General features: G+C 44.9%; 1 protein-coding gene across 2 annotated transcripts in view; it reads left to right on the top strand.

The window, feature by feature from the left end:
• LOC134965966 (sodium-dependent neutral amino acid transporter B(0)AT2-like) overlaps positions 1–27,221 on the top strand; it is a 100,449-nt gene that overhangs the window by 41,747 nt on the left and 31,481 nt on the right. For both annotated transcript variants that reach the window (XM_063942402.1, XM_063942403.1), the window contains exon 2: positions 22,382–22,650. In XM_063942402.1, coding sequence (XP_063798472.1) covers positions 22,464–22,650 — 187 coding nt within the window. In that variant the 5' untranslated portion in view covers positions 22,382–22,463. The remainder of the gene's footprint in view (positions 1–22,381; positions 22,651–27,221) is intronic.

Genomic DNA, 27,221 nt, shown 5'->3' with positions numbered 1-27,221 from the left:
AATACAATAAGTTTGGTATGGCAAAGAAGCAAAGGCAACCAGAGGGCCAGCTTCCAAACTAGAGGATAAACCATCAGCATGATGGTGCGGGCCTCCTTCTGGGGGACCCCAAAAGGATAGGGGGCCAACTTCTTCAGTTTGCACAGATCTGGTAAGAGTCTACAAACAGATGCTTGGGTGCAAGAAGCAGTATCTCTAGGTAATGCTTTACCTTCTAGAAGCATCCTCCTCGAAGGTTCTTCTGTTCCAGTCCGTCTCGGGTAGAGGAGAAGGACAGGGGTTTGCAAGAAGCAGTTCAGAAATTGCTTTTGTCATAAATAGTCATTCCAGTAACCCCTGCACAATAGGGATAGGGGTTTTTACTCCAACCGGGGTTGGGATCAGAAGGATCCTTTCACCCCATTCTCAAAATCCTAAACAGATAAGTTTGGGTACCACGGTTCACATGGAGACGTTGCGCTCCATAGTTTTTGCATGGAGCCATGAGATTACATTGTATCCCTGGATAGTCAGGATGCTTACCTACAGGTTCCTATAGCACTGTTCCATCAGTGTTATCTCAAGGTTCACCATCCTCCAGCAACATTTTCAGTACCAGACCTTACCCTTTGGGTTAGCCATAGCCCCCAGAGTATGTACCAAAATTATGATGATTATGGCAGCTTATCTCCGCAAGAGGGGGATAAGAAAATTGCCATACCTCGACCACCCTTTTTATCCTGGCACAATCACAGGAAAAGATTAATCTCCAACAGACAGCGACTTGTCTGCAGAGGCACGGGTGGTTTATAAATTGGGCAAAGTCATCTCTGGTTCCGTCACAACGGATGACTCACCGTGGGGCTGTACTGAATTCAAGTGTGCAGAAAATCTAATTCCTCGGAACAAGATATCCAAGGTACAGTCAAGTACTCAGGAGTTGTTACACAGTCAAACAATATCAATCCACGCAGCTATGCGACTGATGGGTTTGATGGTGTCAACAATCGACATGGTGGAGTATGAACAATTCCACTCAAGACTTCAGCAGCGTCTGATTCTGTCCAGATGGAAGGGAATACATCAGACAATAAAGAAACAGACTATGGTACTTTCACACAAGGTAAGAAAGTCATCAGCCTGGTGGCTGTAGACATCTCATCTAGACAAAGGGAGAATCTTTTGGATAACAGATGGGGGATCCTGACTACAGATGCCAGTCTTCAGTGCTAGGGAGCAGTGTCCGGAAGATTATGGTTCCAGGGACAATAGACCACAGAAGAAAGTTGCCTGCCAATAAATCCGTTAGAAATTCCCAGCATTGGCCGGGAGTCCTAAACTGGGAAGCGGACTTTCTCAGTCAACACGCCATTCAAGCAAGCGAATGGGCTCTACACCCAGAAGTCTTTTAGACTCTGGTAGACAAGTGGGGTTTGCCAGAGATAGCTCTCATGGTGTCCCGTCTGAACAACAAAGTGCCCGCATATGGGGCAAGAATAAAGGATCCCGGAGCGATCTTTGTGGACGCCTTGTCAGTGAAATGGGATTTTCATCTGGCGTATCTTTTTCCTCCGATCATCCTGCTACCAGGGTGGTAAGGAAAATAAAAGAAGCAAAGGGTACCGTGATTCTAATAGCTCCGGCTTGGCCCAGAGAGCATTGGTACACAGATCTGCAGAGAATGTCGATGGATGCTCCACTTCTGCTCACTCAACGTACAGATCTACTAATGCAGGGTCCTTGTTATCACAGGCATAGGGATCGACTATCATTGACGGCGTAGCTCTTGAAACCTCTATCCTGAAGTCGAGGATTCTCGCTACAGGTAATTCAAACAATGCTCAGAGCGAGGAAACCCTCCTCAGCTCGTATTTATCACCGAATATAGTAGGCCTATATTCATGGAACAGTGAAAGAAATATGGACCCGAAATCTTTTCAAGTTTCCAGGGTCTTAGATTTCCTTCAGGCGGGAATGGATAAGGGTTTGAAGGTGGCTTCCTTGAGAGTACAAGTATCAGCATTGACTGTATGGTTCCAAATGAAAATTGGCAATTTACAGGATGTGTGTACTTTTTCCAGGGAATGCTGCGCATTCAACCTCCTTTTGTTCCTCCTACAGTGCCTTGGGACTTAAGTTTAGTCCTCAAAGCCCTTCAAGTTGCTCCATTTGAACCACTTAATAAAGTGGATCTTAACTGGTTGACAGCTAAAGTTCTCTTTCTACTGACTATGCATCAGCTAGAAGAGTGTCAGATTTAGGAGCGCTGTCATGTTCTCTTTTTCTGATTTCTTTATCCAGATAAAGCAGTTCTCAGAACTAGGTCTGGGTATCTTTTTCCGAAGGTGGTGTCTAAATTCCACCTTAATGAAGAAATTGTAGTCCCGGTTTTCTCCAGTATCGGGACTTTCTGCGGGAGATGCTTTGCGGGACGTAGTCAGAGCATTAAGGATCTACGTGGATCGCACCAGTGCCATCAGAAAGACAGATTCTCTCTTGATTTTCTACGGAATTCATAAGAGAGGATGGCCTGCTAATATGAACGTTATGGTAAGAACTTACCGTTGATAACGTGATTTCTCTTATGTCCACAGGTATCCACAGGATAACATTGGGATATTGTCGAGCGACAGCGAAAATGGCACCAACACGGTCACGAGCTTTCTGGCCTCCCAGGATGCATTGGGGCCTCCACTATATAGTCCCGCCCACTGATTCAGTCAGATCAGTTCTTTCCACAGCGATTATAGGCAGGAACATTAGGTAGAGACCTGTACAGGCGATAAGAACACACATGCACACCCTTCCATACAAGAAGGAAGAGGTTTTTAGTGTTTGTCTAGATCCTCAAATCAGATGCGTCCGGGTGGGATCCCTGTGGATACCTGTGGACATAAGAGAAATCACGTTATCAACGGTAAGTTCTTACCATAACGTTCATTTCTCTGGCTGGGTCCACAGGATTATCCACAGGATAACATTGGGATTCCCAAAGCCATTTTAGTGGTGGGGACGCTCCTGATTGCACAGGAGGACCTTTCGCCCGAAGTCTGCGTCATGAGAGGCAAAAGTATCCAAGGCATAATGTCTGATGAATGTGTTTATGGAAGACCATGTGGCTGCCTTACATATCTGTTCTGCTGATGCACCCTGTTGTGCTGCCCAAGAAGGACCTACCTTACGTGTAGAGTGTGCAGAGACATTAGCCGGAATAGGGAGATCTGCATGAGAATAAGCTTCAGATATTACCATTCGGAGCCATCTCGCCAGCGTCTGTTTACTAGCAGGCCAACCTCTCCTATGGAATCCGTAGAGGATGAAGAGGGAATCTGTTTTCCTGATGGCACTAGTACGATCTATGTAGATTTTTAAAGACCGGACCACGTCCAGTGACGCTTCTCCCGCAGATAGTCCCGATACCTGAAAAGCTGGGACTACAATCTCTTCATTCAGGTGAAACTTTGACACCACCTTTGGAAGATAACTAGATCTCGTTCTGAGAACTGCTCTGTCTGGAAAAAAACTTAGGAAAGGAGACTTACATGATAATGCTCCTAAATCTGACACTCTTCTGGCTGACGCCATTGCCAGTAAAAAAAGAACTTTAACCGTTAACCACTTAAGATCTGCTCTCTCAAGTGGTTCAAACAAAGGACCCTGGAGAAATTTAAGAACTAAATTCAAATCCCAGGGAGCTGCAGGAGGAACAAATGGAGGTTGAATATGTACTACTCCTTGGAAAAAAGTACGTACATCCTGTAGGTCAGCAATCTTCTGCTGAAACCATACAGTCAACGCTGAGACTTGCACCCTCAAGGAAGCAACCTTCAACCCCTTATCCAATCCTGCCTGCAGAAAATCCAAAATTCTAGCTACTTTAAAGGCTCTTGGATTGTAATTTTTTCCAGAACACCAATGAATATAGGCTTGCCATATTCTATGATATACACGGGCCGAAGAAGGCTTTCTTGCTCTAAGCATGGTTTGGATTACTTGCTTTGAAAATCCTTTAGCCTCTAAGATAGAGGTTTCAACAGCCACGCCGTCAAAGACAGGCGATCCAGATGACTGTGACAACAAGGACCCTGCATTAACAGATCTGGACGTTGAGGGAGCAGTGTCTGTGCTTCCACGGACATTCTCCACAGATCTGTGTACCAATGCCTTCTTGGCCAAGCTGGAGCTATTAGAATGATTGCTCCTTTTGCCTGTTTTATCTTTCTCACTACTCTGGGTAACAGAGATATTGGAGGGAACAGATATGCCAGCTGAAACCTCCATTCTACTGACAGTGCGTCTACCAGGACTGCTCCTGGGTCCCTTGTTCTTGATCCGTACCTCGGAACTTTGTTGTTTAGACGAGACGCCATAAGGTCTATCTCCGGTAGACCCCATCTGTTCACCAGTGTTTGAAACACTTCTGGGTGTAGTGCCCATTCGGTTTCCTGAATGGTGTGCCGACTGAGAAAATCCGCTTCCCAATTTAGTACACCCGGGACAAATACTGACGACAATGCTGGGAGATGGAGTTCTGCCCACTTTAGAATGGGAGTTACTTCCTCCATCAGACTCTTGCTGTGAGTCCCTCCTTGATGATTTAGGTATGCTACTGCCGTCGCATTGTCTGAGCGGATCTGGACTGGTCTTCCTTGTAGATTGTCCTTTGCCTGAACTAGGGCCAAGTAAATAGCTCTTATTTCTAACAGATTTATCGGCAGGCGACTTTCCCTTGCGGTCCATTTTCCCTGGAACCATAGGCTTCCGAGTACCACCCCCCAACCTTGCAGGCTGGCATCTGTCGTCAGGACTTGCCACTCTTTTATCCAAAAGGGTCTCCCCTTGTTTAAATGGTCTGTCTGTAGCCACCATGCTAGAGACCTTTTTACATTTACTGGAATCTTTATCATCTGCTTCTTTATTGTTTGATGATTTCCGTTCCATTTTGTCAAAATGAGATGCTGCAATGGTCTGGAGTGGAATTGCGCATATTCCACCATGTCGAACGTTGATACCATCAGACCCAACAGCCGCATTGCTGCATGGACTGACATTGTCTGGGCTTGCAACGCTTCCTGAGCCATGACCTGCACCTTGACTATTTTCTTCTCTGGTAAGAGAACTCTCTGTAGGTCTGAATCCAATATGGCTCCCAAATGAACCATCCGCTGTGATGGATTCAGGGACGACTTCTCCCAATTTATGAGCCACCCGTGTCTCTGTAAACAAACTATCGTCTGTTGGAGATGGCTCAACAGTAAATCTTGCGACTGTGCTAAGATTAATAGGTCGTCTAGGTATGGGAATATCCTTATCCCTTGTTTGCGCAGACAAGCTGCCATAACCACCATGATCTTGGTAAACACCCTGGGTGCTGTAGCTAGCCCGAAGGGCAGAGCTTGGAACTGGAAGTGTTCCTTGAGGATGGCAAACCTGAGGTAACACTGATGTGATAGTGCTATAGGCACATGTAGGTAAGCATCCCGCACATCCAGAGATACCATATAGTCTCCCGGTTCCATAGCCAACATTATGGAGCGTAACGTCTCCATGTGGAACTTCGGGATCCATATGTAATTGTTAAACATCTTCAGATTTAGAATTGGTCGATATGACCCATTTGGTTTCTGGATTAGAAACAGATTGGAGTAATACCCCTGTCCCTTTTGTGATGGAGGTACTGGGACAATCACACCTGACTGCAGTAATTTTTGGGAAAAAAAAAAAAAAACCGAAGACTGCTTCTACAGCGCCTCAATTGCAGGAGGCTAATAATCAAATTACCCTGATACATGCGCGGCTGAAAAACACTATGTGGGTGTTTGGTTGGAGAATATAGAAACAGACAAAATCAGCTGCGCAAAGTATCAGGGAAAGGACAGTACAATTTTAGGAGAACCGATGTATGTATATAAATTGATTTATTAATGAAAAAGCATAAAATAGCAGTAAAAGATGACATTAAATTGTTGGATATAAAAGGCACACCTTGACTCAGTTTATCCGTTTAAACAGACACCAAATTGTGTCCGTTCTCTATATAGAAGTCCACAAAAGGAAATAAAGTCCAGCTGTTTGTTGGAAAGCAATAGATGGTAGTAGCCGTAAGGTTAATATTGGAAGTGAATGATCAGTGCAGTAGACATCCCATAATAATAAATTGAGGGAGTGATCCAATGTTATTTATTGTTCAATTACCTCTCCTTAGGTGGGCTGGTCCAAAGCCGAGCGTCCTCGGCGATGTGTCCTGCAATGCCCACTGTGCGAATGCCGCAGGGGAGAGGGAGCCGTGGATTCACTGTAAAGTATAAGCCGTGTCCTGGTTTATCCGGCTGACGGGGAGCCGTATGTTGATACGGGCGGCTCAAGAATTCAGATCCGCGGCTATTCTGGGATCTCTGTGGAGATGAAGGACGGCTTGCGGGGAGAACAAACCCGCTGATGCTTTCAAATCGGATACCTCAGCAGGTGTGCAGACAGGAGGCGTGGCCTAACTAGTTTCGTCAAGTGACCCGTGACTTTCTCAAAGGAATATACCAGCCTCAATCTGGATCCACTTTTAAAGCAGGATAATTAGTTAATTATGTACAGGTGTGAACATTCATTGGATTGCTCCTAGCTGATTACATACATCGGCTCTCAAGGGATACAAAGCTGATACAAATATCCAGCTGTGCTGAATTATAATCCCAACACTTTAAAAGTACTAAAAATGTGTCTACATTAATTCAATATAATATAAAAATGCTCAGAAAATTAATAAACTTAATAATAATAAAACATAATAAGTAATGATAAATAAATAAAATAAAACAACAAAGAATGAAGCCAAGGGGCGCAAAATAAAAATAATATTGGTAATAATAATATTTTAACCAAGGGGTCTAAAATTATATTAATTATATTAATAGAACTATATAATAGTATATGCAAATATGTGTTATGCAAATACAGATGGAAAATATATAATAAAAGAATGACAATGAAAAATAAATAAACATTGCTCAAAATATTGGTCACAGTTAGAATCGAACCAGGATAACTTAAATTTACCAACGCATAGGATAATACCACTATGCCATAGAGGCTGGGACAGAGGATTATCAACATTTGAAACATTTAAAGAATATTATGATAGCATGTTTATAAAGGGGTCATAGGTTATAATAGACCTCCCAAAGTTGAACAATAGCGTTAGCGCGGACATAGAGAACGAATGATAATAAAAATAAAAATAATAACATAATAATATAAAGTAAACAATGATCGAAATATTAATCACGGTTCAAACATGAAAATGAACCGGAATAACTTAGGTTTACTAACAAGAGGGATAATACCACTGTGTCACGGAGACTGGGACAGAGGATTAGCAATATTTAGAGTATGTTATAATGACGTGTTTATAAGGGAATCATGAGATGTGAAAATAAAATAAAATAAGTTAAAATAAACCTCTCAAGAATGAATATTGGCACAAACATGGAGAAAGAGTAATAATAATAGGAGGGGGGGGGGGGGTTTGGAGGCAGGGCAATTGTTGAAAAATGGCTTAAGAATCTAATTCAATGGACTCATAGCTCATAAGATAGCTTAAGGATCGAATTCAATAGACTCATTGAGCCCTTCGGGGACAAGGGTTCTGAGTTTGTGGATCCAATAATTCTCCCTGAGACAAAGTTTCTTATATCTGTCTCCCCCTCGTAAAGTGGGTAATGTGGTTTCAATGCCTATTAGATGGAGGTCATCAGGATTCTTCTGATGAAATTCAGAAAAATGCCGAGACACACTATGGAAAAGAAAGCCCTTTTGTATATTTCGTCGATGTTCTAGGAATCTGATCTTTAACTTACGAGTGGTTCTTCCCACATAATAAAGATTACATTTACAAATCAAAATATATACTACATATGAACTGTTGCAGTTGATGAAGGACTTAATTTCAAACTGTGTCTGGTCCAAGGAGTTGAAATATTTGCAATTGTTCTGAATGAAAGAACACGTGATGCATTTATTAGCACCACATTTGAAGCACCCTTTGGTTCTTGTGAGCCACTGAGAGGTTTCTATCGAAGTAGCATGGGCAACCTGATCTCTTTTATCCGTGAAAAGACTGGGAGCTAAATGTTGTTGTAGGTTAGTAGATTTCTTAAAGATAACTAATGGTGTGTCTTTCAATTCTGTTCTGAGTGTTTGATCTGTCAGTAATATGGGATAATTAGTTCGTATAATGTTCCTAATTTTTGAAGAAGCAATATTGTATTGTGAAATGAAGGCTGGTTGGTTATCATCAAATTTATGAGGTCTTGTTTTATAGGCAAGAAGATCATTCCTATCCAATAAATCAGCCTTCTGTCTAGCCATTTGAATAAGGGCCATCGGGTAACCTCTATGTATAAATGATAGGGAAAGTTCATCTGCTTGTTGGTGGTAATCAAAAAGATTACTACAATTGCGTTTAATACGCCTAAACTGACCAAAAGGAATATTATCCAACCACGGTTTATGGTGCGAACTACTATAATGTAAATAATTGAGGGTATCAACCTCTTTCCGAAAAGTCTTGGTGGAGATTTTGCCATCAATTATGGACAAGGTTATATCGAGGAAAGAAATAGAGGATCTATGTGAAGTGCTCGTGAAGGTTAAATTAAATTCATTAGTGTTAAGCATGGAAACAATATTAGAAGAAAGTGAAATATCACCGTCAAAGATGAAAAACATGTCATCTATATACCGGCCATAGAAGACGAGGCCCGCGCCAAAGTCGCGCCCCCACACATGGGAGTCCTCAAAGGCCCCCATGTAGAGGTTGGCGAAACTCGGCGCGAACCTCGTCCCCATGGCCGTACCGAGTATCTGTAAATAATACATTTTGTTAAATATAAAAAAATTATGAGATAATATAAAAGAAATAGAGTCCAATATAAATTGTTGTAACTCAAATTGAATGGAATTGGACTTCTTGAGGGACTCGGCTACAGATGACAGGCCCCTTCGATGTGGGATATTGGAATATAGAGCCTGTACATCACAGGTCATAAAAAAGAATGAACTTTTCCAATTAATTTTGGAAATAGCATTAAGAAAAAAAGTGGTATCTTTTATATGTGATTGAAGAGATGAGGCAAGCGGCTGTAAAAAATAATCAACAAAATGTGATAAATTAGAAGTGAGGGACCCTACACCAGAAATAATAGGTCTCCCAGGGGGTGCAGTGAGTGATTTATGAATCTTAGGAAGGTGATAATATGTAGGGGTGATAGGGTGAGCAGGTATCAGATATCTAGATTCTTCCCTCGTTATAGTGCCTTTGACAGCTGCTGCTTGTACTAATAGAGTCAAGGCCTTATGGAAATCCAGTGAGGGGTTTGAGGACAATTTAGTATAGACACTGGTGTCGTCCAGCTGTCTAAAAGCCTCAACTAAATAATCATCAGTATCCTGAATGACAATGGCCCCTCCCTTGTCCGCAGGCTTGATGACAAGGGAGGGGTCATTAGTCAATCTCTGAAGGGCCATCCTCTCTTGGACAGATAAATTCTGCCTGAATCTAAATTTCTTATGGGCTTTCAAGCACAATTTATTCATATCATCTAACGTCTTTTTATAAAAAATCTCAATGGGAGGGCTCCTATGGTGTTGAGGAAAAAATTGGGACTTATTTCTAAACATCAACCCACGATCACCAGAACGTTCATGGTTGTAAACCTGTACAGTTTGGTTGGATGAATCACTTTCCGAAAGTAGAGATTCCAACATATCCAAACCTATTCTATCATAATCATCCAGAACAATAGGTGTGCCCTCAATTTTTCGTTGGGCCAATTTTTTCGTGGCAAAATACCTTTTGCGCGCCAAAGTGCGAACATAGGTATTTAATTCTACAAATAATTTGAAGAAGGCAGGGGGTTTTGAGGGAGCAAATTTGAGACCTTTGGTCAGTAGTGAGGTTTCAGATTTCCCAATTTTTACAGAAGATAGATTAAAAACTTGGGTTTGTTTTAAGTTCTCAGATCTCGTTTTTTTCCCCTGTAATTTGCGCCCTCCTCTGCATCCTCTGTGTTTTCTTCTCTCGCTCTCTTTGGGGAGTCTATCCTGAGTTGTTCGTAGCGATTTTGGGTGTGATATGGAGGTCTCGGTTTGTGAAACCTCTGATCCTTCTCCAAAAAATGCGTGGTATTAGGAGTATTAACAATTTGTAATGTATCTACTGTGTGGATATTCCTCTGTGTAGGTATTTTTGGTCGTACAGAGGGTTCAGTTGGAGGAATACTCTGTGAGGGATAAAGATCACTGCGATTAGTATATGTATGGGCAGATTGTAAATTCTTATTATGCTGATGTTTAAAATCAGCCCTATCAGGTCTCTTAGATTGAGAGGAGGTTCTGGTGTGTCTCCAATTGGAAGTACTACGGGATCTTCCTCTATTGAGGGGATTAGAGCCCTTATTAAAGCTGCGGACTCTATTCTGATTATAGTCCTTTTGTGGACTTCTATATAGAGAACTGACACAATTTGGTGTCTGTTTAAACGGATAAACTGAGTCAAGGTGTGCCTTTTATATCCAACAATTTAATGTCATCTTTTACTGCTATTTTATGCTTTTTCATTAATAAATCAATTTATATACATACATCGGTTCTCCTAAAATTGTACTGTCCTTTCCCTGATACTTTGCGCAGCTGATTTTGTCTGTTTCTGCAGTAATTTTTGGACTGCTTCTTGCAGGGCATTGGCCTTCGACTCTATACGAGACGGGCTGGTGCAAAAAAATCTTTGAGGAGGCTGCCTCCTGAATGGGAATCCATACCCCTGAGATACTACCTTCTGCACCCAGGCATCTGTTGACTGTTGCCATGTGTGTGCAAATTGCAGGAGTCGGCCCCCAACCCTGGAATCCTCCAGACGGAGGCCCGTCTCTTCAGGCTGAGGGCTTTTGTTCAGGTTTGGAAGCTGGCTTTTTGCTAGCCCACTGCTTCTTACCCCTGGATTTAAACTGGGGTTGTTTAGGCTCCTCTTTACCTTTCGCTTTGCTTTGCCAGCGAAATGAGCGAAATTTTAAACCCTTGGACTTAGGGTTGTAGGTAGCCGGAAATCTGACCTTCTTCGATTCAGCCTCTGACTCTAGGATATCCGATAAAGGTTTTCCAAATAATATAATACCCATGAAAGGCAATGCTTCCAATTCCTTCTTGGACTCCGCATCTGCCTTCCAGGTCCGTAGCCAGACTGCTCTGCGAGCGACTACTGCCAGGGCTGAAGCTTTAGAAGCAACAGTGCCTACATCAATGGCTGCTTCTTCTAAATACTGGGCAGATTGTCTTAAACGGCAAAGACGATCCTCTTGCTCCCTAGTAGGAGAGGGGATGTCATTCTCTAGTTCCTCTATCCATTCGCCCATTGCCTTTGCTACCCAGGCCGAAGCCATAGCAGGTCTTACCACTGCACCCACAAGAGAAAAAATATTTTTCAATAGGCTCTCTACCCTCCTGTCTGTGACATCATTCAAAGAGGTAGATGACAGTGGCAAAGCAGATTTGTGCACGAGTTGCAGAACATGTGCATCTACTTTTGGAGGAACTTCTCTCTTCGAACAATCTCCAGCAGGAAATGGATAATAAGAATCCCATCTCCTAGGAATCTTATACTTTTTACCGGGCGCTGCCCAAGACTCATCCATCATTTCCGTCAACTCCTCTGACGCTGGAAATTCAGCTTTCACTGACTTTGTTCGTTTGAATACAGGTGCTTTTGCTTTTAACGCTGTCTTGGCTGGTTCTTCCAGAGAAAGCACAGCCTTTACTGCATTAATGAGTTCAGCTACATCATCTGAACTAAAGCTCTGCGACTGATCATCATACGGAGTTGAATCTATTGTTTCCGCATCATCATCCGATGTATCCTCTTGTGTAGTCTGCCATACAGACGTATCTGTCTTAGTCTTACCTACCCCTTGGTTGCTTGTAGAGGCTACTGGAACCAAACCATAGGAAGGGAGCTGCATGTATGGGTTCATAGTGTAACCTAACCCCTGAGGTGGTGCTACTGGAGCTAACCTGTCCGCTATTGAAGACAGAGTCTTTGCAAACATATTCCATGGTGGCTCTACTGGAGGTTGAACTAACTCCTGTTTTTTACTTCGCTGAAAAGCGAAACAGTTTGCACACAAACCCTCATAAGTGACCAATTGAATCATATCAATTACCCCTGACTTACAAGATAAGCATGTTAGGGCTGTAGGAGTGCTTGACAAATTCTCCTCATCACTTTTGCCGCTCACAGACATTTTTTCTGATATTGACTACACAATTTTGTGACTGAACCACACCCTATAATCAGTATATAGAGGTGAAATCAATCTGACCACAGTGCACCTGATTTGAGGGTCAGAAGGACTGACATTACACAGAAAAGTCAGCACACATACTAGCAGTCAGTCACATGTTAAAGCATTAGACATTGTCATATGAGAATACAACCTCCATAATAACTTATACATAAGTAGGAAATTTGTACTTCTGTTTAACTGGTTCTTTTTCAACATAACATGCAGAAAACACAGTAATATACAGGTCTCATATGCAATGGGTACTAAAAATTAACAGTGCACACTAAGAACTAGAAGGAATTTTTAGTACTGTATACCCTGCCTCCAGGGAGCGGGATACAGGGAGACTCACCACACTTCCATATCCAAGCAAAGACGCTCGAAAGACGCTGAGTGGATTCAGACGCTACTGGTGTACACTGCCGCTCTTGGTAACTGATAACGGACACGGACGCTCACCAACGGACACGGACGCTGAGCGACTCCACGTGCATGCAGACACTAAAGGCCTGCGACTCGGTCTGGGCGGGTTTATATCCAGTGTACACAACCGCAGCGTCTAAGCTGCGACCGAGTACCCTCGTGGTAGCGTCTGAGCCGGAAGTGAGGTTATTCAGTTCATGAAACGAGAGACCCGCGGGAACTGGCCATGAACTCGGAGGAGGGACGGCCAGGAGAGCGTCTGAAACCCCCTGTTGACTTAAACTCCCAGGATCGCGGCCTCACCTAGTCCTGGCGCCTATGATCCCCGGAGCGTAGCGCTGTCACACTCGAGATGTTCGGCGCATCAACACGCTGTTTGTAGTCTCCACCAAATCAGCGTAGCTGTGTCCTGACCCCTCTAGTAAGAGGAAGTCCATATACTCACTGTCTCCCCATGCTCCGGCCACAGCCTGGTAACGTCTGCTGGACCTGCTAGTACATCCGACACAGACGCCCGTCGAGACAGCACTGTACCGCGAAGGTAAGCGTTGTTGCGACCCGGTGGGGAGTTGTTGGAGCGACTTTCTAATACACGTTTAAGACGCTGTTAAGAGAAGTCGCTCAAACAAAAACAGTAAGTCTATAAAAATAAAGTAATGAAAACTTGAGGCTGCTTTCACAGCAGCCCTGTGACCATGCGGCTTCCTGCCGCACCAAGCAAAAAACTGATCTGACTGAATCAGTGGGCGGGACTATATAGTGGAGGCCCCAATGCATCCTGGGAGGCCAGAAAGCTCGTGACCGTGTTGGTGCCATTTTCGCTGTCGCTCGACAATATCCCAATGTTATCCTGTGGATAATCCTGTGGACCCAGCCAGAGAAAAATGGACGCTGGCTAGAGGGTTTCGAATGACTATTTCGGAAGGATATTCTCAAGCGGATCTCCCTGTTCCGGCTAATGTCTTTGTTCACTCTACTTGTAAGGTAGGTCCTTCATAGGCAGCACTACATGGTGCTTCAGCAGAACAGATATGTAAGGCAGCCACATAGTCTTCCATTAACACATTCATTAGACATTATTCCTTGGATACTTTTGCCTCTCATGACGCTGAATTCGGGCGTAAGGTTCTCCTGTCCAATCAGGAGCGTCCCCACCACTAAAATTGCTTTGAGAAATCCCATTGTTATCCTGTGGATAACCTATGGACCCTGCCGAAGAAATGTACACTATGGTAAGAACTTACCGTTGATAACGGTATTTCTCCTAAGTCCACAGGGATCCCACCCTGACACACCTGATTTGAGGATCTTGCTACTCACTAACCTCTTCCTTCTTGTACGGAAGGGTGTGCATGTGTGTTCTCGCCTGATTAGGGCTCTACATGATGCTCCTGCCTAGATGCTTTGGAATCCAACTGATTTGCCAGTGGGCGGGGATATATGGACGGGCCCATTGCATTCTGGGAGGCCTGAAAGCTTGTGATCGTTTGGTGCCAATCCGTTGTCGCTCCATCATATCCCATCGTTATCCTGTGGAACCTGTGGACTTAGGAGAAATACCGTTATCAACGGTAAGTTCTTACCATAACGTATATATCACTCGTTACGAATCTTAAATGGTGCTCTAACCAATCAGCTTCTAATTGTCATTTTTCAAACACATGGCAGGAGCTGATTGGCTGGAACACCATTTAACGTTTGTAACGAGTGATAACAAGAATATCACTCGTTAAATCTTCCCCTTAATCCTTCTTGTTTCTCATTTACAAATCTCTACCTTATTTTCCCAGCTGAATTTCCCTGACTCATGCCAGTGGCTCCAGTATGCAGATGAGGGGGAGTGGCCCGTTTCGGCAACATTCTATTGGTTGCAGAGTTAAAAGATGACCCCACGTGCTCTGCTGTGGGAGGGGATAGAACAGCGAATAACAAAATGTGTTTCCTGACTTAGGGGGTCATTCCGAGTTGCTACGATCATTCACACTGACATGCGGGGGGATGCCCAGCACAGGGCTAGTCCGCCTTGCATGTCAGTGCCGGTCCCCCTCCCCCGCAGAAGGTGCAAAGGCATCGCACAGCGGCGATGCCTTTGCACTTCCAGAGTAGCTCCCGACCAGCGCAGCTTTAGCTTGCTGGCCGGGAAATACTCGTTGCTCCCGGCCCACAGCGGCTGCGTGTGACGTCACGCAGCCGCCGCGGCCCCCCCCCCCAACGGTCCGGCCACGCCTGCATTGGCCAGACCGCGCCTCCTAAACGGCGGCTCAACGCCGCCGTCCAGCCCCCTCCCGCCCAGCGACCGCCTCTGTCTCAGAGGCGATCGAAAGGCAACGACGGCCATGCGCCAGCGCACTGTGGCGCCGGCGCATGCGCAGTTCCGACTCAGTCGCTGCGCTGCGACAAACTTCAGCGAGGGATCGGTTCTGAATGACCCCCTTAGCACACAGTACTCCAGATAAATCCGGTTTTGCGACTCGCATTGTCCGTTTTAAGGCTATAATTACATCTTTTGCTTTAGAAAAATCAATTCTGTTGTAATTCTCCAAAAAGTAAAGGTGCATACACACGGTGGGGTCAATTTACTAAGTTGGGAGTTCTATTTAAGATGGGATGTTGCTCATAACAATCAATCAGATTCCAGGTATTATCTTCTAGAAGGTGCTAGATAAATGAGAAGTGAAATCTGATTGGTTGCTATGAGCAACATCCCATCTTAAATAGAACTCACATTTTCGTAAATTTACCCCGGTGAGATTTGTGCTATACCCGATTCTCACTATGTGAGGGGCTAGGTCGGCATCGCTAGCACATAATGAGTGTGCTTGTGATACTGACGATGTGCGATTTTGGCTAAGTGTCAGTTTTGACTATCTCTTCTATAGAGATAGTCAAAATTGACTTGCCTGCACAGTCTATCTAGGCTTGCGATGCCGACCGCGCATCGGCATCGAATCGGGATCGCAAGGTGACTTTCACCTTGCGCTCTGCACTAACTTTTCTTACGATTTTGACTAGATGGTCAAAAGCGTAAGAAAATATCTCACCGTGTGTACACACCATAAGAGCATCTGCAGGCCTGTAAATTGTTACTAATCTTAGCCTCTAATTTCATGGATCGGTCCTCAAAAAAATTCCTAGTATTCCCGGCCTTACAAATATCTGTATGTACTGATTCCCGAATCTACACATTAACATCAGCTGTGAGTCATGAAAAAAATGAGACTACTGGAAAAGCAGAATATTTGCTGGGAGTAAGAGTGTTGGACACATTTTCTTCTTGATTTACTGTCTGGACCAAATTAATGGTGATTATTTATTTATTGAAGCGCACGGAAATGAAACAAACAGCGTCCAATAAAATGTGCCGCAAAGCGCACCACTGCAATTGCCAACGCACATTGGTATGCACACATACATAGATAGGATGATTTCATTTTTTACTTGTGTTTACACGCTTTGCTCTTGTGTCAGCAATCCAAGGCAGGCACACTGTGTAAGCGCCAGTCAGTAAGAGCCCTGGGGGGGTCTGCGACACATGACTTGTATGCGGGTCTGGGAAATGTCGTCATAAAATAATACAATTCTGCAAGTGTGTGAGGTATAAACTGTTAGGAAACTTTCCTAATATCGTTTTGTTTTTTTAATTTTTTTACTACTACATCTGTTCTTTAAGTTTTGAATTCACCCCTTTCCAGACACATTAAAAGGGGGGGGGGGGGGGGGGAGGAGAGACATCAACCTTAATAACAGTTTGGTCAAAACATTCTCTAGATCATGGGTCTTCAACCTCGGGCCCTCCAGCTGTTGTGGAACTACACATCCCAGCATGCCCTGCTACGGTTTTGCTATTAAGGCATCTTAAAACTGGGGCATGGCTTGCTGGGATGTGTAGTTCCGTAGCATCTAGAGTGCCACGGGTTGAAAACCCATGCTCTAGATCAGAGGTCCTCAAACTCGGTCCTCGGGGGCCCACACAGTGCATGTTTTGCAGGTCTCCTCACAGAATCGCAAGTGAAATAATTAGCTCCACCTGTGGACCTTTTAAAATGTGTCAGTGAGTAATTAATACACCTGTGCACCTGCTGGGTTACCTGCAAAACATGCACTGTGTGGGCCCCCGAGGACCGAGTTTGAGGACCTCTGCTCAAGATTATTCGGTTTGGCTACCCCAATTACACATTCATGGACACTAACTGAATCGGCACACGCTGCCTTCACGCAACCCCCCTTTTCCCCAGCAAATTATACGTACAATACCATACTTCCCAATATTTTACAAACTACAAGCGGGACTCTCTCTTGCGCAGCGTGTGACTGTAAAGTGGGCATGGCCTATTGGAAAGGGGGCATGGTCTTTGGTCACGCTCCCTTTTAAAGTCACTGAAGGGGACATGACCAGCGCTCTATGAGCTGCTGGCCATGCCCCACAGTCTCCCCATCTCCATTGAATAGACGCTATACGCATGCGCACAGCGTCTATTCACTGCTGCTCTGCTAAGCAGAGCAGCGAGTGACAGAGGTCTTCCAGCTGCCACCCCACCCCCCACCGGGGGACACTGTGGCCCGTGATTGAGACAGCGGGACAGACCCAAAAAATGGGGACTGTTCTGCGAAAATCGGAACAGTTGGGAGGTATGCGATAATTCCATTTCTTCAAGATATGTCATGGCAGCCATTACAAATGGGGACCGCATGCTTACGGTATATAGGTTCACCCCTTCTCTTCCTCTCTAATCTTTTGAGTGTCTCCTCTTATTTGGTCCTGGAAAAAACTAATTTTGGGAGGACATAGTGTAGGCTCCCATGAAGTATCTTGAAGAAGCGAAATTATCGGTAAGTATAATTTGCTGTTTTTACTTCACTACTTCATGGCAGCCATTACACATGGGACATACCAAGCAATATGTATAGGGAGGGGTAACAAATAGTTTTTTAATAGGTAATGACAAATTTATTCATGACACTAACCATTCTAGGACATAACTCCCAAGGTGGGCGCTTGACGCATCTAAAGCGTAGTGACTTGAGAAGGTATGAACAGACGACCATGTAGCCGCTGCACATATGTCCGTTACTGATACCTGAGCCTCATTAGCCCAAGAAGTTGCAGCAGCCCTGGTTGAGTGTGCCTTCCAATTTTCTGGAACTTCATGATTACTTTTATCATACACAAAATTAATCAACTCCTTGATCCACCTAGCAGTAGTTTGTTTCGTGGGTGCACCACGTTTCTGCATGTAAACAAAAGTCCTTCACTCTGCTCAAATAGACAAAAATGGCTCGCAATAACTCCAGTATATGCAGCTTTTCTTCCTTCTCGCTTTCAGATTGTGGGAAAAAGGAGGGCAAAATAATCTGATTTAATAAAACGTTGACACTACCTTCGGTATATAAGCTGTATTTGTTCATAGAACAACTTTATCTGGCAAGATATTTAGATAGGGCTCTTCCGCCCATAATACCATAAACTACTTTCCAGGTCAACAGCTTTACTGGAATCTTTTATAGTGGCACAAAAAGAGGTGGCATTAAAGCATTCAGTATCAGATTTAGATCCCATGGGACTAGGACTGATTTGACTCAAGTCCCTACTCTTTCCATAGCTTAACAGAAACGTTTCACAAGATTGTCTTTAGACCAGAGGTTCCCAGACTGTGTGCCGTGGCTCCCTGGGGTGCCTCGGGACACTTGCAATGGTGCCCTGGGTTGGTGTTCCAGGACCAATTCAAATTATTCGTGGTCAGTATAATAGGCAAAACCAGTGCTGGTGGCTGCCAGTCATAAAATATGTGGTCAAACAGAAGCAAATCTTGTCCCTCACTAAACAACTGACCCTAAGGATGACATATAAACGCGATCTACTTAATGGAATATTTCTTTCAAAATTTCTCAATAAGAAATTTTTGGCCGATGGACGCCGTGAAAAAAATTCTGATATTCTAGGGCGCCGTGATTCAAAAAAGTTTGGAAACCACTGCTTTAGACAGTTTCCTATACAGCAACACACTTGAGGCTGCTATCTGTAACTAAATGGTGGATACTGCCAAACCCTTTTCAACCCATAATATAGAAACTGTAACACTTGGGGTGGTTCAACTCTCATGACGTCAACTTCAGAGTCATGCATGAGAAGATTTTCCAGATCTTATGATAAATTAGACGATACCCTCTTTTCTTGCTTGCATAAGAAATTGATAACTTGTTCACGCAACCCTTTCCTTCTTAATGGTTCACGTTCAACTTCCATACCATCAAATTAAGATTTTTCAAGTTTGGATGGAATAGCGGCCCCTGGTGTAATAGGCCCGGTGTGAGTGGTAACATTCATGAACTCTCTGCTTCCATTCTCACCACTGTTGGGAACTACACTCTCCATGGCCAATAAGGAAAAAATATAACCACTTCTACTTGCTCTTCCCTACTTACAGATGTTCTAACGTGGAGAAGGGATAAAGAACGGATAAAGCAGTGATAAGCGCAATGTGATAACGCACCAGCCAATCATTACAGGTTTGAAAAATGACAGTTAGGAGCTGACTGGCTGGTGCGTTATCACCTTCCACTTATCACTGCTTTATCACTGCTTTAACCCTTCTGCAGGCTTAATACGTATGCCCCGTAATTCCCAGCAAAGGAAGTCCAGTACGTAAAGTCACTCTGCTGCATGCTTGTACCAAGGTGACCAGTTCTTGAATCTTTCCGCACCTCTCTTGTTACAGAGGACTACGAGCCCGATTCAGCATGGTTTGAAGTTGTGCGAAAAACGCACACCTACAACACTGTACTCAAACATTCTGTCCACGGTAACATTCACTTTTTTGTTTTGACTTTTCCGCAACTTTAGTAAGCTGTTCAAATACAGCCAAACTGCTATCCCTTGTCTTCCTAGATAAGCAGTAAGTGCCACAAAGGAACTTTGTAAATGTTCTTGGGGATATTGCCAATCCGAAGGGACGTGAACTGAAGATGTTTTCCTTGGATGCAGAACCTGAGATACTGGAACATGCAAATTTGCATCTTTTAGATCTATTGATGCCATAAAATACTCTTTTCTTGCAACGTACACATAGAATTGTGTCTCTATATGAAACCTTCTTATCTTCACAAATATATTCAGCTGTCTGAGATCCAGAATTGTTCTGAACCCCCTGTGGACTATTCTACTAGAAATATACAACAGTAAAGCCTTTCTTTATTTTAGATGACTGGACAATCTCCACTGCCTTTGAGCTGGTAAACTGTTCATAGCTCTTCCAAGGTCACAAATGGAACCTCTGATTTCACAAAATGATTCCTTCTTGGAACCCCAACAGTTCCATCATATACCCTTGAGATACTGCACCCGAATTCAAATGTTCTGCACAGATTTCTGCCGATGCCTGACAAATTTCCAAAGACTGCCCCCTACTGGCATAGATGCGGAAGACCCGTAGTTTTTGTCTTCGACTGCCTCTTCTGAAGATTTAGCACAAGGACTGCCTCAGCATTCCTATAGAATATCTAAGACCATAATGCTGCTGACATAAAACCTCTAGCTTCTTAAAATTGCTGTATAGAAGATGGCATAGGATACATCCAATGAGGCCTCATACAGCTTTTCTATAGATTTGCCTTATTGTTATCCTCTGTAAATAAAGTCTTGACATTTTCTCTTCCAAGACTGTTCATTAGAGTCCAAAGATATAGTAACACCAGTTTAAAAAGAAAACTGCTGCAGAGATGCAGCTATGTATACTACAAAACAACCCTGCTCTCTGCGGGAGACTGCGAGGTCTGGCTTCCAGGATTGGCTCTCCAAGTATGTTAATCGTTTATAAAACAACCTATGCTACTGCAGGATCGGCTATAAGTATTTTACATCAGTTTTGGAAATGCTCATCGTAAAAATGGATACATATGATACATTCTCTTGATATCACCAAGGCATTTATCAACATTCTGCAATCATAATCAAATTCCACTGACTAGCAATAGGTGAAAGCTTCTTATCACATACAAAAACTTGTACTGGAATGGAAATATTGAAGCTAGAAGACCAAATAAACGTTAAAATGCACATATTTGGATCAGAACGTAGATTCAGCCCCTATCTACAGCACCTGTTATTACCAGGTGTTCTCCCATCCAAGTATTAACCAGGCCCAACACTGCCAAGCTTCCAAGATCAGACAGATTAGGCAGTTTGGTATGGCTGAAGTTTGATACAGTATATGTTACTTGATGGACTGATCCTGAACACATACTGGTGCAGATAAAATTAACAAGTCCAGGGTGTAGGCCACAACTCATAAATTGGCAATTAGCCCAGTTAAGCAAACACACAGAATCTGAGGTGTGTTGGATGCACTATAAGGAGAGTTATTTTTAACCACTTCAATACAGAAACAAATTCTTGTATTCTGACTTCTTTATGCAGCACAAATAAATGAGGTTTCTTATAAATGTTCTTCCTAGCTCCAACACTGGAGACACAATGCAGTATAGGGTGGTAACCAGACTATAAACCCTGACTAACACTATATTAATAAAGTGCCTGCCTTCTATGAGGACTTACCTCTTTTTTGGGTACATACAGGCTTTTGGGGAGAAGGCACTTCCTTTATATTGGTTATGAATGCATAAGCAGACGTATCACAGGTTTGTAGCTCAAATTGGAGGTACCAGCAGCTCCATTCTTTCTCGGTGTGCTGCACCATTTTCTCTGCCTCTGACCCCTAACTTGGGGTGGGCGCATGCTCAGACCATCCCTAACAGATTCCTGGGACGGCCACATTCACTGGTCATTCTGCCAGCTGTCCCATGCGCCCGGCACCTCTGCCCGCTGCTCTGCAGGACCAGAGCCGGGAAGCACAGAACAAATGCGGCTGCAAATGGAGGGAGGACAACCAACAGCACGACAGGCCTTGTAAAACATACAGACAGGCACTTACTTGACTGGCCCTTAAAATTGCTAAGCACCAGCCTGTCCCCAGGGTGACACCCCATCCAGACTGCAGCTACCAAAAGGCACGTCCGTCTGGCATAGATAATGAGGTAAGCCCTTGGGAACAAAATAACAAACAACTGCACAGTCCTGACGGTAGCATCTAGTTTACCTTCGTCGAGAGGACCTTTCCTATAAGTCATACCTCCCAACATGACCTTCTCCAGGAGGGACAGAAAGCTCTGCTTCTGGACTTCCCACCTAATGTGTGATTGCCCTCACCTGTGGGAAAACACCTTTCTTATCTATTAACCTGTTCAACGTAGGTGATGGCAATCATAAATTAAGAGGGAAGTCCAGGAGCAGAGCATTGTGTCCCTCCTGGAGAGGGTCATGTTGGGAGGTATGTATAAGTCACTGGGTCCAGGTCGATATTTACTGTGTTAATGAATCTTCATTTTTTGTTTGTTGGGCTCTGTCTTTAAATAACAAATGAATGCTTGCGTGATTCTAAATAAGATGAATTCAGCTATCTTGCTACATACTGATTTTGTGCATTTAACCCTGTGTAAGACCTGTGATCATGAACTGGATTACGTAAAATTTTATTTTATTTTTTTCCAATTCTTACAAGTTTTACTTATCAAAATTACTGTTCTGGTTGTTGTTTTTTTACATCATAAAATAATGGTACATTTCTAATACTACTGTTTTTAATTAAATTTTACAGGTTTGAAACTCCCGGTGTAAAGAGACTGTATGTAAGATTGGAGACTGCATTGAGAAACACTATATAATAGTGACGTCAACCAATGGAAAAATCTGTTAATGAACTAGAGGGCAGCATCACAGGGGAGTCCAACCGTGATCTGTTACCGGAAGCCACATCCCGCCCCACCTGGGGCAGTAAAGTTCAGTACATCCTTGCTCAGGTTGGCTTTTCTGTCGGTCTTGGAAACGTCTGGCGGTTTCCTTACCTATGTCATCAGAATGGCGGAGGTGAGATTTGTAACGTTTATGTTTCTATGGGGTCTATTTACTAAGCCTTGGAGAGATAACATGTGGACGGAGATAAAGTACCAGCCAACCAATCCTGTCATTTTTCAAACACGACCTGTAACATGGCAGTTAGGCGCTGATTAGCTGGTAATTTATCAGTCTCCAAGGCTTAGTAAATAGACCCCATGCTTAACGGAAAGCTTGAACACCTGTGAGGCCTGTTTGGTCTGTCCAATGAGACACATCGTTTGCTTTGTTTTGTGTGACAAAATGTGATTATTACACCTCTTTCCCTTGATGTACTTGTCAGCGATTGGAATTTGAGAGCTCTACAACTCTGAGTTATGGTATGTAAGAACTTCCGGTGGTAAAACAAGGGACTGCCCATGGGGATAAATACGGGCGCACAGCGTAACTTAGCAAGAGGAATGTTTACCCTGACTCGTCGTGGCCGATGAAAGTTCCAGCCATCCCTACTGAACCAATCCTGAATGCAGCAGCTGAGGCCTTGCTTCTATGAAGGTTTATCAGTACTTATCACTGTTGGCATTGATTGGGTGCATTAGCCATATCCCTCAATACTTATATAAAGCCACTGACCGCGCTACACCATGGATATTTACTGAGTTGGCTCCGCTGTACTTTCTTGCATCGGTTACTTTGTATCAGTGGTGATTTAATAAGGAGTGTCTCACATGACTGGGCAAGCGCAGCAGTGCGTCAGCATTATACTCCCCTCCTTGTTGACTCTCACTATCTGTCCTCCACGGTGGCCATGTGCCTGCATTCCAGGTTTGGGTGAGTAAATATGACAATGTGTATATAGTGTGACATTAGGTTAGAAGCTTGTAAGAGTACAGATTCCTATACCCAATAAACTGGACTACAGCCTTTATAATATCAGTATAGCCACATGGACAACGGGACTATTTATTTCGCTAGTCTGGATGATAGATTCATACTGAGCCAATGTAATCCCACATGGGCCCTGTGGAAACCTTCATTCCTTCCAATTATTACAGTTTGGCCGACATAAGCGTTTTTACACAGAGCACGCGTGTACAGTGGACCATGGCTTCCCTTACATTTATTTGGGGCACTGTAGATATGTTCACTTTTGTGCTTAGCAGATGTGAGAAGGGTATGTGTCCTACAAACACTGTGTCCTCCACCTAGTAGTGCTAGAAAAAAGTGACACTTGGTTGTTGTGGATCTGCTTGGTAGCTGACGTAGGTATCTTGCTGTACCTATCACCTGAAGGCAATAGAAGTAGCTGTCGTGCAGTACCTGTCACCCGTAGGCAGCGGAAGTAGCTGTCGTGCAGTACCTGTCACCCGTAGGCAGCGGAAGTAGCTGTCGTGCAGTACCTGTCACCCGTAGGCAGCGGAAGTAGCTGTCGTACAGTACCTGTCACCCATAGCCATTGGAAGTAGCTGTCGTGCAGTACCTGTCACCTGTAGGCAGCGGAAGTAGCTGTCGTGCAGTACCTGTCACCCGTAGGCAGCGGAAGTAGCTGTCGTGCAGTACCGGTCACCCGTAGGCAGCGGAAGTAGCTGTCGTGCAGTACCTGTCACCCGTAGGCAGCGGAAGTAGCTGTCGTGCAGTACCTGTCGCCCGTAGGCAGCGGAAGTAGCTGTCGTGCAGTACCTGTCACCCGTAGGCAGCGGAAGTAGCTGTCGTGCAGTACCTGTCACCCGTAGGCAGCGGAAGTAGCAGTCGTGCAGTACCTGTCACCCATAGCCATTGGAAGTAGCTGTCGTGCAGTACCTGTCACCCGTAACCAGTGGAAGTAGCTGTCGTGCAGTACCGGTCACCCGTAGGCATTGGAAGTAGCTGTCGTGCAGTACCGGTCACCCGTAGGCATTGGAAGTAGCTGTCGTGCAGTACCGGTCACCCGTAGGCATTGGAAGTAGCTGTCGTGTGCAGTACCTGTCACCCGTAGGCATTGGAAGTAGCTGTCGTGCAGTACCTGTCACCCATAGGCAGCGGAAGTAGCTGTCGTGCAGTACCTGTCATCAGTAGCCAGTGGCAGTAGCCGTCGTGCAGTACCTGTCGCCCTTAGCCAGTGGAAGTAGCTGTCGTGCAGTACCTGTCACCCGTAAGCATTGGAAGCAGCTTTTGTACAGTACCTGTCACCTGTAGCCAGTGGAAGTAGCTGTCATACTGTACCTGTCACCCGTATGCAGCGAAAGTAGCTGTCATGCAGTACCTGTCACCCATAGCCAGTGGAAGTAGCTGTTGTGCAGTACCTGTCACCCATAGCCAGTGGAAGTAGCTGTTGTGCAGTACCTGTCACCTGTAGCCAGCGGAAGTGGCTGTCCTACAGTACCTGTCGCCCGTCGCCATTGGAAGTAGCTGTCATACTGTACCTGTCACCCGTATGCAGCGAAAGTAGCTGTCATGCAGTACATGTTGCCCATAGCCAGTGGAATTAGCTGTTGTGCAGTACCTGTCACCCATAGCCAGTGGAAGTAGCTGTTGTGCAGTACCTATCACCTGTAACCAGCAGAAGTGGCTGTCCTACAGTACCTGTCGCCTGTCGCCAGCGGAAATAGCTGACGTGCAGTACCTGTCACCCGTAGCCATTGGAAGTAGCTGTCGTGCAGTACAGGTCACCTGTAGACAGCGGAAGTAGCTGTCGTGCAGTACAGGTCACCTGTAGACAGCGGAAGTAGCTGTCGTGCAGTACCTGTCACCTGTAGCCAGTAGAAGTAGCTGTCGTGCAGTACCTGTCGCCTCTAGGCAGCGGAAGTAGCTGTCGTGCAGTACCTGTCACCCGTAGCCATTGGAAGTAGCTGTCGTGCAGTACCGGTCACCTGTAGACAGCGGAAGTAGCTATCGCGCAGTACCTGTCATCAGTAGCCAGTGACAGTAGCCGTCGTGCAGTACCTGTCGCCCTTAGCCAGTGGAAGTAGCTGTCGTGCAGTACCTGTCACCCGGAAGCATTGGAAGTAGCTTTTGTACAGTACCTGTCACCTGTAGCCAGTGGAAGTAGCTGTCGTACAGTACCTGCCACCCGTATGCAGCGAAAGTAGCTGTCATGCAGTACATGTTGCCCATAGGCAGTGGAATTAGCTGTTGTGCAGTACCTGTCACCCATAGCCAGTGGAAGTAACTGTTGTGCAGTACCTGTCACCCGTCGCCAGTGGAAATAGCTGATGTGCAGTACCTGTCACCCGTCACCAGCGGAAATAGCTGACGTGCAGTACCTGTCACCCGTCACCAGCGGAAATAGCTGACGTGCAGTACCTGTCACCCGTAGCCATTGGAAGTAGCTGAGGTGCAGTTCCGGTCACCTGTAGACAGCGGAAATAGCTGTCGTGCAGTACCTGTCACCCACAGCCAGTAGAAGTAGCTGTTGTGCAGTACCTGTCACCCATAGCCAGTGGAAGTAGCTGTTGTGCAGTACCTGTCGCCCGTCGCCATTGGAAGTAGCTGTCATACTGTACCTGTCACCCGTATGCAGCGAAAGTAGCTGTCATGCAGTACATGTTGCCCATAGCCAGTGGAATTAGCTGTTGTGCAGTACCTGTCACCCATAGCCAGTGGAAGTAGCTGTTGTGCAGTACCTATCACCTGTAACCAGCAGAAGTGGCTGTCCTACAGTACCTGTCGCCCGTCGCCAGCGGAAATAGCTGACGTGCAGTACCTGTCACCCGTAGCCATTGGAAGTAGCTGTCGTGCAGTACAGGTCACCTGTAGACAGCGGAAGTAGCTGTCGTGCAGTACCTGTCACCTGTAGCCAGTAGAAGTAGCTGTCGTGCAGTACCTGTCGCCTCTAGGCAGCGGAAGTAGTTGTCGTGCAGTACCTGTCACCCGTAGCCATTGGAAGTAGCTGTCGTGCAGTACCGGTCACCTGTAGACAGCGGAAGTAGCTATCGCGCAGTACCTGTCATCAGTAGCCAGTGGCAGTAGCCGTCGTGCAGTACCTGTCGCCCTTAGCCAGTGGAAGTAGCTGTCGTGCAGTACCTGTCACCCGGAAGCATTGGAAGTAGCTTTTGTACAGTACCTGTCACATGTAGCCAGTGGAAGTAGCTGTCGTACAGTACCTGTCACCTGTAGCCAGTGGAAGTAGCTGTCGTACAGTTTATCACAAAATTTTTCACAACTGCGCCTGTGTGAAAATGTTATATAACATTTTCACACAGGCGCAGTTGTGAAAAATTTTGTGATAAGCTATTAACCTTCTGGGGATTTTTGGGTTCAGTCCCAATCACGTATTGCTGCCACCATCATAATACCAATACAGGTAGAGCGCTGATCACAACTTCACCTAGCTGTCGTACAGTACCTGCCACCCGTATGCAGCGAAAGTAGCTGTCATGCAGTACATGTTGCCCATAGGCAGTGGAATTAGCTGTTGTGCAGTACCTGTCACCCATAGTCAGTGGAAGTAACTGTTGTGCAGTACCTGTCACCCGTCGCCAGTGGAAATAGCTGATGTGCAGTACCTGTCACCCGTCACCAGCGGAAATAGCTGACGTGCAGTACCTGTCACCCGTAGCCATTGGAAGTAGCTGAGGTGCAGTTCCGGTCACCTGTAGACAGCGGAAATAGCTGACGTGCAGTAC

This window comes from Pseudophryne corroboree, chromosome 10, assembly GCF_028390025.1.
Source record: "Pseudophryne corroboree isolate aPseCor3 chromosome 10, aPseCor3.hap2, whole genome shotgun sequence".
Lineage (NCBI taxonomy): Eukaryota > Metazoa > Chordata > Amphibia > Anura > Myobatrachidae > Pseudophryne > Pseudophryne corroboree.
This window is presented reverse-complemented; position numbering and strand designations above follow the sequence as displayed.